The sequence below is a fragment of the Nerophis lumbriciformis genome, linkage group LG38 (genome assembly GCF_033978685.3).
Source record: "Nerophis lumbriciformis linkage group LG38, RoL_Nlum_v2.1, whole genome shotgun sequence".
Lineage (NCBI taxonomy): Eukaryota > Metazoa > Chordata > Actinopteri > Syngnathiformes > Syngnathidae > Nerophis > Nerophis lumbriciformis.
This window is the reverse complement of record NC_084585.2, coordinates 10,630,066-10,644,996: the sequence shown is the minus strand read 5'-3', so window position 1 is coordinate 10,644,996 and position 14,931 is coordinate 10,630,066. Positions and strand designations below refer to the sequence as shown.

The 14,931-nt window shown below is 42.6% G+C and overlaps 1 protein-coding gene across 3 annotated transcripts in view; it reads right to left on the bottom strand.

Moving 5' to 3' along the window:
* LOC133578156 (inactive dipeptidyl peptidase 10-like) overlaps window positions 1–14,931 on the bottom strand; it is a 140,949-nt gene that overhangs the window by 52,648 nt on the left and 73,370 nt on the right. For all 3 annotated transcript variants that reach the window (XM_061932348.2, XM_061932350.1, XM_061932347.1), the window contains exons 4-5: window positions 734–828; window positions 573–647 (exon numbers count right to left, since the gene is read on the bottom strand). In XM_061932348.2, coding sequence (XP_061788332.1) covers window positions 573–647; window positions 734–828 — 170 coding nt within the window. The remainder of the gene's footprint in view (window positions 1–572; window positions 648–733; window positions 829–14,931) is intronic.

Genomic DNA, 14,931 nt, shown 5'->3' with positions numbered 1-14,931 from the left:
GTGCAGAAAGTCGGCGACCTCTTTGCACTATGCGCTTCAGCATCGTGGCTGAGTTGCTGTTGTTCCCAAACCCTTCCGTTTTCTTATAATAAAGCCGACTTTGGAATATTTAGGAGCGAGGAAATTTCGGGACTGGATTTGTTGCACAAATGGCATCCTATGACAGTTCCACGCTGGAAATCACTGAGCTCCTGAGAGCACAAATGTTTGTAGAAACAGTCTCCATGCCTAAGTGCGTGATTTTAAACACCTGTGGCCAGGCCAAGTGAATAGGACACCTGATTTTCCTCATTTGGATGGGCAGCCAAATACTTTTGGCAATATAGTGTATATACAAATATGACCATCAAAACACAAACCCGGCAAATCAGGGCCATGTGTTGAGCACAGGTGGTGGGATTAGTTTCAAAGCCAGGGAATGGTGTGTGTGCATTGGCATCAAAAGAGGCCAACTCAGGTCAATTCCATAAATGTCAAGAAGCAAAAAATAGGAACTCCAGACGACAAAGGGGAAATAAAATACAAATACTGTAAGATAAAACTGCTAGAGTTGCAGTAATAACAGTGCCTACCTGTTTGACGTCATACGCAAAGAGTGCATACTGAAGGTCTGCAGAGAGCCAGTACTTTGCCACCTTGAACGCCACCTGATTAGAGAAAGCGGACACGCTAACATCTGACCGATTGATTGGTTTAAATGGAAGGACGGGAAGACGGAAAAGAAGCGACTTACAAAGGTGGTATTGTTGAGAAGGACTTCCGTTTGGTTGAAGGTGAAATCAAACTTGACAACGTGGCCGTCTCGGTTCCTGTACACCACCACTGAATCTAAGCAAGACAGGAGAAAAAGGGTATTGTTGTGATTTGGGTGGTGGTGCATCTCTGCAGGGTGTATCACATATAGCACGGGTGTCAAGCGTACGGACCAGGAACACGTTTTATCCGGCCCGCGGGATGAGTTGGCCTCTTGCCAACCCTCCCGGATTTTCCGGGAGACTCCCGAAATTCAGCGCCTCTCCCGAAAACCTCCCGGGACAAATTATCTCCCGAAAATCTCCCGAAATTCAGGCGGACTCAGGTCCGCATGGACCTGAGTCCAGCTGGAAGCCACGCCCCCTCCAGCTCCATGCGGACCTGAGTCCGCTTTCCCACAATATAAACAGCATGCCTGCCCAATCACGTTATAACTGTAGAATGATGGAGGGCGAGTTCTTGGTTCCTTATGTGGGTTTATTGTTAGGCAGTTTCATTAACGTTCTCCCAGTGCGGTAACAACACACAACAACAGCAGTCACGCTTTCGTCTACCGTAAAGCAGTTCGTCTGCCGTAAACAGCAATGTTGTGACACTCTTAAACAGGACAATGCTGCCATCTAGTGCATTTGATGAAAGCACTTTTGTGCGTGCCACACAGCAATGCATTATCAGAGAGGGTGTTCAGCATGGTTAGAAAAATAGTGACAGAGAATAGAACAAGGATGGACAATTCAACCCTTAACTCAACAAGTATATGTGTAAATAAATGAACACTGAAATTCAAGTATTTATTTTATATATATATATATACATATACAATAAAAGAAATATATATTTATAGCTAGAATTCACTGAAAGTCAAGTATTTCTTATATATATATATATATATATAAGTCAAGTATTTCTTATATATATATATATATATATATATATATATATATATATATATATATATATATATATATATATATATATATATGTATATATATATATATATATATATATATATATATTTATTATACATATATATATATATATATATATATATTTATTATACATATATATATATATATATATATATATATATATATATATATATATATATATATATATATATATATATGAAATACTTGACTTGGTGAATTCTAGCTGTAAATATACTCCTTCCCTCTTAGCCACGCCCCCAACCACGCCCCTCCACCACGCCCCCACCCCCCCACCTCCCGAAATCGGAGGTCTCAAGGTTGGCAAGTATGAGTATAAAAATGAGCGGAAATTTTTGAATGCAAGAAACTGCTGTTCTAAATGTTTCCACTAGATGTCGCAATAGCTATTCTTTGTATTTTTGTAGATGACGCTACGTATGTAAAATAAAATAAAAATAAACCACATGATGTTAGCGCACCCGTCGAGGAAAATGAGCAAACTACATAAATAACATCGGTAACACTTTAGTATGAGGAACATATTGACCATTAATTAGTTGCTTATTACCACTAGATCACAGGTGTCAAACTCAAGGCCCGGGGGCCAGATCTGGCCCGCAAACACCTGGAAGGTTGCGGAGTGTGTTTATAGTTATTTTCCACCATTCTTCCAAAAGCGCATTGGTGAGGTCACACACTGATGTCGGTCGAGAAGGCCTGGCTCTCAGTCTCTGTTCTAATTCATCCCAAAGGTGTTCTATCAGGTTCAGGTCAGGACTCTGTGCAGGCCAGTCAAGTTCTTAATTTGTATTTATTTATTTATTTTTAAGGCGGGACGCCCCGCCCGGGGGGCCCAGAGACTCCCCGCAACCGGACGAGAAGACCGCCCCCGCCCCACCAGCAACCGGGCCCCCACGAGCCCACCCCCCAACCCCAGGAGAGCGCGGCGCGGCCCGCCCCCGGCCACCCCACCCAAGTCGGCCTCCGCAGGACCGCCCAGCACGGGGCCACTGGAACCGCCCACCCCACCCGCAGGGACCACAACGATGGAAATGGAACAACCAGCAACCGCCCTGTCTAGTTCCCCCCCTGAGGGAGGGGAAAAATAAAAATAATTGTAATAAAATATATTAAAAAATAAACACATTCATTAATAAATAGTAATAGTAATAATAATAATAATAATTATTATATATTTAAAAAAAAAATAATAATAATAATAATAATTTTTAAAAAATAATTAAAAGAAGATCACAGACATGCTGACACACAAGGTCACTCCCCCAGCAGCTGGCCGACTCGCAGCACCTCGGAATACCTTGCAGCACCAAGCTACCACAAAAGACGCAGGGACTAGAACCAGCAGGCCCCAACCAAGACGGGCACCCGGAAAGGAAGGATGGATGGTGGGACCCAGGATCTCCAGACACGCAGTCCAGATGCAGTAGCCTAAGGCGCCAACCCCTTTGGAACTTTGGAATATTTAGGAGCGAGGAAATTTCGGGACTGCATTTGTTGCACAAATGGCATCCTATGACAGTTCCACACTGGAAATCACCGAGCTCCTGAGAGCACAAATGTTTGTAGAAACAGTCTCCATGCCTAAGTGCTTGATTTTAAACACCTGTGGACGGGCCAAGTGATTAGGACACCTGATTCTCATCATTTGGATGGGCAGCCAAATACTTTTGGCAATATAGTGCATATACAAATATGACCATCAAAACACAAACCCGGCAAATCAAAGCCGGGGAATGGTGTGTGTGAATTGGCATCAAATGATATGTGTCAATAAAGTACTTCATATTTTCTCACTAAATGTAATTGATTGTTTTCATTTTGACAGAAAAAATATGTGTACTGTTTGAAACTACATACTTTTTCAACTTTATTAGTACCCAATTTTGCAACAAATATTACAGTATATTATCATACTTTCCAAACATGTTTTTGTTAAACAAAAATACTTAACTTTACAGCAAACTGCCCATCAAATTAATAAAAATGACAATACATTTTACATTGTTCTTTACAGCATATTACTGTAAATTGAAAAAAAAACTACTACTGTTTTTGGTGTTAAAAGTCTGTTGACTGAGCTGTCAGAGTTTGACCGTCCAATATACGGTTGTTGCTTTTGACGGTGTATTACTGTGAATGGAAAGACGCTACATTTGTTTTTACGGTAGAAAAACTGGCAGCTAAGTTGCCCAAATAAAAAAAATAACTTGTGCTGTTTTTCTATGAACAATATAATGCATACTTGCCAACCCTCCAGGATTTTCCGGGAGACTCCCGAAATTCAGAGCCTCTCCCGAAAACCTCCCGGGACAAATTTTCTCCCGAAAATCTCCCGAAATTCAGGCGGACCTGAGTGACGTGTCGACAGCCTGTTTTCACGTCCGCTTTCCCACAATATAAACAGTGTGCCTGCCCAATCACGTTATAACTGTAGAATGATCGAGGGCGAGTTCTTGGTTTCTTATGTGGGTTTATTGTTAGGCAGTTTCATTAACGTCCTCCCAGCGCGGCAACAACACACAACAACAGCAGTCATGTTTTCGTCTACCGTAAAGCAGTTCGTTTGCCGTAAACAGCAATGTTGTGACACTCTTAAACAGGACAATACTGCCATCTACTGTACATGCATATGTGACATTAACATCTAGGGCTTTTAGAGAGTGCAGTGCACAACTGCGCACACAACAAGGAGACGAAGCAGAATGCATCATCAGAGAGGGTGTTCAGCATGGTTAGAAAAATAGTGACAGAGAATAGAACAAGGATGGACAATTCAACCCTTAACTCAACAATGAGTAGATGAGTGTTATGTGTGTGTATATGTGTAAATAAATGAACACTGAAATTCAAGTATTTTTCTTATTTATATATATATATATATATATATATATATATATATATATATATATATATATATATATATATATATATATATATATATGTATATATATATATATAAATATATATATACATATATATATATATATATATATATATATATATAAAAATATATATATATATATAAATATATATATACATATATATATATATATAAATATATATATTATTATATTTAACTAGAATTCACTGAAAGTCAAGTATTTCTTATATATATATATATATATATAAATATATATATATATATATATATATATATATGAAATACTTGACTTGGTGAATTCTAGCTGTAAATATACTCCTCCCCTCTTAACCACGCCCCCAACCACGCCCCCGCCCCACCCCCGACACCTCCCGAAATCGGAGGTCTCAAGGTTGGCAAGTATGATATAATGATGTAAAAACCATTGTCAATTTAACACCAAAATTATTAAGCTGTCAGATTTTTCCGTAAAACCCCCCTAAAAAACAGTGCTACTGTTTTTCCATTTTCTGTAAAATCATGTAAAAAAAAAACAAAAAAACCACTATATTTTACAGTAATATTTTGTAAATGTAAAATCGACAGTCTACTTAAAACAATTTATTTAATTAATAATGAAATCTGGAGGCATATTCATACATTTTTTGCTGTTTGGTACAAGCGGCCCTCTGATGGCAGCCATAACTGCCATGAGCAGCAAGAAGCTCCGCTGAGAGCGCAGCCGGACACACCCCATACCGCGGCCACGCGCCTACTCGGCTGCGGGCAATCTGCAATTGGCGCACCTGGATCTGATGAGGCTCGACTGTATAAAAACCAATGCGGCCGACGATTCAGCGCCGGAACGTACAAACCCCGTTTCCATATGAGTTGGGAAATTGTGTTAGATGAAAATATAAACAGAATACAATGATTTGCTAATCATTTTCAACCCATATTCAATTGAATGCACTACAAAGACAAGATATTTGATGTTCAAACTCATAAACTTTTTTTTTTTTTTGCAAATAATAATTAATTTAGAATTTCATGGCTGCAACACGTGCCAAAGTAGTTGGGAAAGGGCATGTTCACCACTGTGTTACATGGCCTTTCCTTTTAACAACACTCAGTAAACGTTTGGGAACTGAGGAGACACATTTTTTAAGCTTCTCAGGTGGAATTCTTTCCCATTCTTGCTTGATGTACAGCTTAAGTTGTTCAACAGTCCGGGGGTCTCCGTTGTGGTAATTTAGGCTTCATAATGCGCCACACATTTTCAATGGGAGACAGGTCTGGACTACAGGCAGGCCAGTTTAGTACCCGCACTCTTTTACTATGAAGCGACGTTGATGTAACACGTGGCTTGGCATAGTCTTGCTGAAATAAGCAGGGGCGTCCATGGTAACGTTGCTTGGATGGCAACATATGTTGCTCCAAAACCTGTATGTACCTTTCAGCATTAATGGCGCCTTCACAGATGTGTAAGTTACCCATGTCTTGGGCACTAATACACCCCCATACCATCACAGATGCTGGATTTTCAACTTTGCGCCTATAACAATCCGGATGGTTGTTTTCCTCTTTGGTCCGGAGGACACGACGTCCACAGTTTCCAAAATCAACTTGAAATGTGAACTCGTCACACCACAGAACACTTTTCCACTTTGTATCAGTCCATCTTAGATGAGCTCAGGCCCAGCGAAGCCGACGGCGTTTCTGGGTGTGGTTGATAAATGGTTTTCGCCTTGCATAGGAGAGTTTTAACTTGCACTTACAGATGTAGCGACCAATTGTAGTTACTGACAGTGGGTTTCTGGAGTGTTCCTGAGCCCATGTGGTGATATCCTTTACACGCTGATGTGGCTTGTTGATGCACTACAGCCTGAGGGATCGAAGGTCACGGGTTTAGCTGCTTACGTGCAGTGATTTCTCCAGATTCTCTGAACCCTTTGATGATATTACGGACCGTAGATGGTGAAATCCCTAAATTCCTTGCAATAGCTGGTTGAGAAAGGTTTTTCTTAAACTGTTCAACAATTTGCTCACGCATTTGTTGACAAAGTGGTGACCCTCGCCCCATCCTTGATTGTGAATGACTGAGCATTTCATGGAATCTACTTTTATACCCAATCATGGCACCCACCTGTTCCCGATGTTCCTGTTCACCTGTGGGATGTTCCAAATAAGTGTTTGTCGAGCATTCCTCAACTTTATCAGTATTTATTGCCACCTTTCCCAACTTCTTTGTCACGTGTTGCTGGCATCAAATTCTAAAGTTAATGATTATTTGTCTTTGTAGCATATTCAACTGAATATGGGTTGAAAAGGATTTGCAAATCATTGTATTCCGTTTATATTTACATCTAACACAATTTCCCAACTCATATGGAAACGGGGTTTGTAGTTCTCTGTCCGACAGTAAGCTTCGCGTCTTTGGCTCCTCTCCTGTGTCTGCTCTCCATATTCCCTTTCTCTTTGTGCTTACTTGTTCCTGTCTTTTCCCTGTTCCCACAGTATCCTCCGTCGCCTTGGAAGTGAGCTGTGCGCCTCACTTCCCTGGATCTCCCTCTGGACCCCGACTGCCTCCCCTCCATCCTCGACTTCCCTCGCTTTGGACCCGGACCTCATGACGCCTCCCTCCAGCCCCCACGGACCTCTTGCTTGGATCACGGACCTTTTTCCGCACAGCCCCTTTGGACTTGTTTGCCTCTCCAAACAACACACACCTACAACAAACTCCTGGTAATCCTATTTTGTTCATTCATGCACATAATCTTGCATGCACACACTTAGTAGCATACACACTCCACTCACTCATCAAAGCTCGATTAACCCTTTTGAGCGATACTTCCTGTGTCGTGCTGTCTCCCTCTCCCTTGCCGTATGTGGAAGACTTGCTCTTCCGGGTTCTTCAGACCACCAATTACGGACATGACCGCCTCGTTCATCTTTCTGAACAATGATTGATTTTGCAATAAATGTTTTTTGTGTTCGTTTTCGGTAATTTCTGTGCGTCTCGCCCTCACTTTCGTTCGTGCTCGGGTTTTCTCTCCGCCATCAACAACCCCTCTCCTTCCCGACTGCTGCTCTTTAACAGAGCGACCTGTCGCTAATCTCGAAACCCGTCCTGGCACACCCCGCTTCGCTGCAGGTCCGCAGACCACGCCCCCCCACACCGTACAAAACAGTGTGGCCCTCAATGGAAACCAGTTTGACATCCCTGTGATGTCGTTCTATTCATACACACCACCTTGGTGTGAGGTGGAACAATAGCTGCGATATTGTAGCTTGATGATATTCAGCCTTTGACTAGCACAGGAGTCGGCAACCCAAAATGTTGAAAGAGCCATATTGGACCAAAAATACAAAAACAAATCTGTCTGGAGCCGCAAAAAATTAAAAGCCATATTACATACAGACAGAGGTGGGTAGAGTAGCCAGAAATTGTACTCAAGTAAGAGTACTGTTACTTTAGAGATTTATTACTCAAGTAAAAGTAAGGAGTAGTCACCCAAATATTTACTTGAGTAAAAGTAAAAAGTATGTTGTAAAAAAACTACTCAAGTACTGAGTAACTGATGAGTAACATACACACACATATCATATATATATATATATATATATATATATATATATATATATATATACATACACACACACACACACATATACATATATATATATATATATATATATATATATATATACATACATTGATATATACAGTATATAATTTATATTTTTTTTTTTTGCCGTTTTTGTTTACATGTTAATAGTGTTTTAATGAATATACATGCATGTTTAACACATATAGATTCCTTTCTTTCATGAAGACAAGAATATAAGTTGGTGTATTACCTGATTCTGATGACTTGCATTGATTGGAATCAGACAGTAGTGATGATAACGTCCACGTTTTCAAATGGAGGAGAAAAAAAGTTCCTCCTTTCTGTCTAATACCACATGAAAGTGGTTGGTTTTTGGCATCTTATATGTCCAGCTTCCATATTCGTTTTTATACACTTTATAAGAAATACATTGGCGGCAAACTCCGTAGCTTGCTAGCTTGTTTGCGCAGGCTTTCGGAGACTCTTATTTTGAAAGCGCAGGCGCAATGGAACGGCACTTTTATTGTGAAGACAGGAACTGTGCAGTCAGTCTTTAGGCTTTTGACGGGGTGTACGGTTGAAATAAAAAATGGTCTTTTTTCCTTCACACTTTTGATTGATTGATTGGAACTTGTATTAGTAGATTGCACAGTACAGTACATATTCCGTACAATTGACCACTAAATGGTAACACCCGAATACGTTTTTCAACTTGTTTAAGTCAGGTCATGTGACCCCTGGCTCTGTTTGATTGGTCCAACGTCACCAGTGACTGCATCTGATTGGTGGAACGGAGTGAACGTCACCAGTGACTGTATTTGTTGAAACGCAGGCACTATGAAGGTCTGTCTGACAGACCAAAACAAACAAAGCGTGCATTAACAGATCGATAAAAATTAGTAGCGAGTAGCGAGCTGAATGTAGATAAAAGTAGCGGAGTAAAAGTAGCGTTTCTTCTCTATAAATATACTCAAGTAAAAGTAAAAGTATGTTGCATTAAAACTACTCTTAGAAGTACAATTTATCCCAAAAGTTACTCAAGTAGATGTAACGGAGTAAATGTAGCGCGTTACTACCCACCTCTGCATACAGATAGTGTATCATGAGATATACATTGAATTAAGAGGACTTAAAGGAAACTAAATGACCTCAACTATACCTACAAATGAGGCATAACGATGCAATATGTACATATATAGCTAGCCTAAATAGCATGTTAGCATCGATTAGCTTGCAGTCATGCACTGACCAAATATGTTTGATTAGCACTCCACACACGTCAATAACATCAACAAAACTCACCTTTGTGCATTCACGCACAACATTAAAAGGTTGGTGTACAAAATGAGGCAGAAAAAGAAGTGGCATAAAACACGTCCTAGAAAGTCGGAGAAAGTTATACATGTAAACAAACTAAGGTGAGTTCAAGGACCGCCAAAATGAGTAGGACAAAATGGCGCACACCAAATACTCAAATCAGCGAAGCACGTTTAATATAAACAGTGTGCTTTATAACAATTAGGGAGGTTTGTGTCATGTTTGTCCTCCTACAGAAACCATATTAAAACAAAAAAAAATGTTTTTTCCCTTATCTTTTTCCATTTTTCATACATTTTTTAAAAAGCTCCAGAGAGCCACTAGGGCGGCGCTAAAGAAGGGTTGCCGACCCCTGGACTAGCACAAGCTTCAAGGAGCACAAAATCACAGCTTCATTTCTCTGAAGTGGCCTGGATATGATTTGTTTTTTTCCTCCCAGAGGCTCACCTTGCTTCACACGTCCTGAGGTGTTTGTAAGGGTCTTAGTCTGAGCGCCTATTGGAGAGTCGAGCTTTGATTTGTTTTGTCATGGAATCAAACTCCATCACTTGTTTAAATAACATCCACAACACCTCCCGGGGCCCGGAGGGATCCGCCTCGTCCCTCATTGCCGCATGTCTGCGTTGCATTTACAGCGTGGCATCTTGTGAGCACGTCATCCATTCTGGCCAACGACTAATGGGACAGCAATTAGTCCGAGCTGCTCCAAGTGTGTTTCTAAATCTTCATCAGTTACGCATCGCATTGATCTTTTTTTTCCAGACGGCCTGTCAAAAGGGTGATAAAACACCCGAGCGTCGTCTCTTCTGAATAAACTTTCATTGGAATCTTCATGCATTCATTCAGTGAAATGGAGGACTTGTATACTGAATATAGAGATGGTGGTTATAGGCATGGACCACCTCTTTTGTAATTCTACAAATCCACGATCAGTACATTGACTGACATCAAACTGAGTATGTTGCTTAAAGGGGAACATTATCACCAGACCTATGAAAGCGTCAATATATACCTTGATGTTGCAGAAAAAAGACCATATTTTTTTTTTTAACCGATTTCCGAACTCTAAATGGGTGAATTTTGGCGAATTAAACGCCTTTCTATTATTCGCTCTCGGAATATCGGGAAGCAATCCGCCATTTTCTCAAACACATTACAAAACACCGAGTCAAATCAGCTCTGTTATTTTCCGTTTTTTCGACTGTTTTCCGTACCTTGGAGACATCATGCCTCGTCGGTGTGTTGTCGGAGGGTGTAACAACACGAACAGGGACGGATTCAAGTTGCACCAGATGCGAAAGTGGCAAGAAATTGGAGGGTTGTTCCGCACACTTTACCGACGAAAGCTATGCTACGACAGAGATGGCAAGAATGTGTGGATATCCTGCGACACTCAAAGCAGATGCATTTCCAACGATAAAGTCAAAGAAATCTGCCGCCAGACCCCCATTGAATCTGCCGGAGTGTGTGAGCAATTCAGGGACAAAGGACCTCGGTAGCACGGCAAGCAATGGCGGCAGTTTGTTCCCGCAGACGAGCGAGCTAAACCCCCTATCGACCCTAGCTTACCTGGCCTGCTGACATCAACTCCAAAACTGGACAGATCAGCTTTCAGGAAAAGAGAGCGGATGAGGGTATGTCTACAGAATATATTACTTGATGAAAATTGGGCTGTCTGCACTCTCAAAGTGCATGTTGTTGCCAAATGTATTTCATATGCTGTAAACCTAGTTCATAGTTGTTAGTTTCCTTTAATGCCAAACAAACACATACCAATCGTTGGTTAGAAGGCGATCGCCGAATTCGTCCTCGCTTTCTCCCGTGTCGCTGGCTGTCGTGTCGTTTTCGTCGGTTTCGCTTGCATACGGTTCAAACCGATATGGCTCAATAGCTTCAGTTTCTTCTTCAATTTCGTTTTCGCTACCTGCCTCCACACTACAACCATCCGTTTCAATACATGCGTAATCTGTTGAATCGCTTAAGCCGCTGAAATCCGAGTCTGAATCCGAGCTAATGTCGCTATAGCTTGCTGTTCTATCCGCCATGTTTGTTTGTGTTGGCATCACTATGTGACGTCACAGGAAAATGGACGGGTGCATATAACGATGGTTAAAATCAGGCACTTTGAAGCTTTTTTTAGGGATATTGCGTGATGGGTAAAATTTAAGAAGGGGAACCGGAGGGTGTGCTCTAACTATCGTGGGATCACACTCCTCAGCCTTCCCGGTAAGGTCTATTCAGGTGTACTGGAGAGGAGGCTACGCCGGATAGTCGAACCTCGGATTCAGGAGGAACAGTGTGGTTTTCGTCCTGGTCGTGGAACTGTGGACCAGCTCTATACTCTCGGCAGGGTCCTTGAGGGTGCATGGGAGTTTGCCCAACCAGTCTACATGTGCTTTGTGGACTTGGAGAAGGCATTCGAACGTGTCCCTCGGGAAGTCCTGTGGGGAGTGCTCAGAGAGTATGGGGTATCGGACTGTCTGATTTTGGCGGTCCGCTCCCTGTATGATCAGTGTCAGAGCTTGGTCCGCATTGCCGGCAGTAAGTCGGACACGTTTCCAGTGAGGGTTGGACTCCGCCAAGGCTGCCCCTTGTCACCGATTCTGTCCATAACTTTATGGACAGAATTTCGGTCAAGGCGTTGAGGGGATCCAGTTTGGTGGCTGCAGGATTAGGTCTCTGCTTTTTGCAGATGATGTGGTCCTGATGGCTTCATCTGGCCAGGATCTTCAGCTCTCACTGGATCGGTTCGCAGCCGAGTGTGAAGCGACTGGGATGAGAATCAGCACCTCCAAGTCCGAGTCCATGGTTCTCGCCCGGAAAAGGGTGGAGTGCCATCTCCGGGTTGGGGAGGAGACCCTGCCCCAAGTGGAGGAGTTCAAGTACCTCGGAGTCTTGTTCACGAGTGAGGGAAGAGTGGATCGTGAGATCGACAGGCGGATCGGTGCGGCATCTTCAGTAATGCGGACGCTGTATCGATCCGTTGTGGCGAAGAAGGAGCTGAGCCGGAAAGCAAAGCTCTCAATTTACCGGTCGAGCTACGTTCCCATCCTCACCTATGGTCATGAGCTTTGGGTTATGACCGAAAGGACAAGATCACGGGTACAAGCGGCCGAAATGAGTTTCCTCCGCCGGGTGGCGGGGCTCTCCCTTAGAGATAGGGTGAGAAGCTCTGTCATCCGGGGGGAGCTCAAGGTAAAGCCGCTGCTCCTCCACATCGAGAGGAGCCAGATGAGGTGGTTCGGGCATCTGGTCAGGATGCCACCCGATCGCCTCCCTCGGGAGGTGTTTAGGGCACGTCCGACCGGTAGGAGGCCGCGGGGAAGACCCAGGACACGTTGGGAAGACTATGTCTCCCGGCTGGCCTGGGAACGCCTCGGGATCCCCCGGGAAGAGCTGGACGAAGTGGCTGGGGAGAGGGAAGTCTGGGCTTCCCTGCTTAGGCTGCTGCCCCCGCGACCCGACCTCGGATAAGCGGAAGACGATGGATGGATGGATGGGTAAAATTTTGAAAAAAACTTCGAAAAATAAAATAAGCCACTGGGAACTGATATTTAATGGTTTTAACCCTTCTGAAATTGTGATAATGTTCCCCTTTAACATTTACTCTATTTCAGCCTTAATGTCGTGAACTTGTGTGTATTAAATTTATCTTGAATAATTTATAATCAATTTATAATAATCAATTCATCTTAAATAAATTAGCTTCCGGGCTAGACCACTGCAACGCACTTCTTGTCGGGATCCCCTGCAAGAAGATCCAGAAGCTGCAATACATACAGAATAGTGCTGCTAGGATCCCAATGAGAGTGCGGAAATATGACCATATCACACCAACTCTCAAATCCCTTCACTGGCTTCCTGTTCCACTCAGGATTGAATTCAAAGTCTCCCGACTAACCCACCAGTGCCTCCATGGAAATGCCGCCCCCTCTACCTCAAAGAACTACAGGCTAACCTCCTCCAACCTTCGAGGACAAAGCTACGAACAACGGGAGACCGGGCTATCTGCTGCGCCGCTCCCAGTCTGTGGAACGCTCTTCCTGACCACCTGAGGGCACCACAGACTGTGAATGCTTTTAAAAAAGGCCTAAAAACGCTTTTTTTTTTTCTTTTTTTTTTAAAGCCTTTTTTTAGATGTATGCATACTAGTTTTAGCTATTTGGCTGTTCTAGTTTTTATTATCTTTTATTTTTATTTTTATTAATACACTGTAGCACTTTGAGGTTGTTTACTCAATGTAAAGTGCTTTTTTACAAATAAAATCTATTATTATTATTATTATTGTTATTATTATTATTTTATTTTATTTCCCCGGTTGTTGTTTATTTCCTGTCAGCGCTCTTATTTTAGTTCCATTCCCTGCTTGGCTCCCTGAGCGCTGTTTCCCCTCACCTGCTGCTGATTGGCAGCCTGGCCACACCTGAGAAGGTTATTGGCTGCAAACTCCCCCCCCTCCAGGACCAGTTCTCCTCCAGGACCAGGAGGCATCACAGCTGACTCTTCTCACCCTGGGCACAAACTATTCTCCCCTCAACCCTTCAGGCAGGAGACTACGGTCCATCCAGACCCACACCTCCCGCCACCTGAACAGTTTTTTTCCCCTCGGCCATCAGACACATGAACAATAACAAGATCTGATAGCTCAGTTACAGCTCATGTTATTCTATTTATGTTGCACGATTCCTAGTTTGTGAACCCGTTCTCAAACAATGGCAATAAAAACTCTTCTGATTCTGATTCTGATTCTGTTGTCAATCAGCTGGCTGCTATTTATGCCTGCCTCGCCCTCCAGTCGGGGCTCGATGATTGGCTCCCTGGTATCCTGTTTGCTGTCTCGGAATAAAACTGGACTCTCTGGTGACGGTGGCAGAGAAGAGGACTGTGGAACAACTAGTGAGCATCATGGATGATGCCAGTCACCCTCTGCATACCGCTATCAGTAGCCAGAGGAGCCTGTTCAGTGCTAGACTGCTTCATCTCAAGTGCAGGACTAAAAAACTCCTCTTTCCCAGACGCCATCAGACTGTACAACTCCTCTCTGGGAGGGAGGGGGGTACTAGGATGACAGGGGACGCAAAGCAATAACAATACTGAAATAAACTGCAACAACAAACAGTGCAATAAACAGCAATAACAGTGCAATACATTTTCATAACATGGTCACTACTGCCTAGTTTCTCTTGTTATATTCTTATTTTTAGGGACCGAGTCCCTTTGGGACAGAGGACCCTATTGAATTTCTAGCGTTTTATTATTATACCGCCGCCTCTTTGAGCTGTAATTTGACCCCCTTAACATGCTTCAAAACTCACCAAATTGGATACACACATCAGGACTGGCAAAAATTGCGATCTAATCAAAAAAAACGAACCCCAAAACTCGAATTTGTGCTGTAGTGCCCCCTAGGAAGAAAACACAGACAAAACTGCCTCTAAGT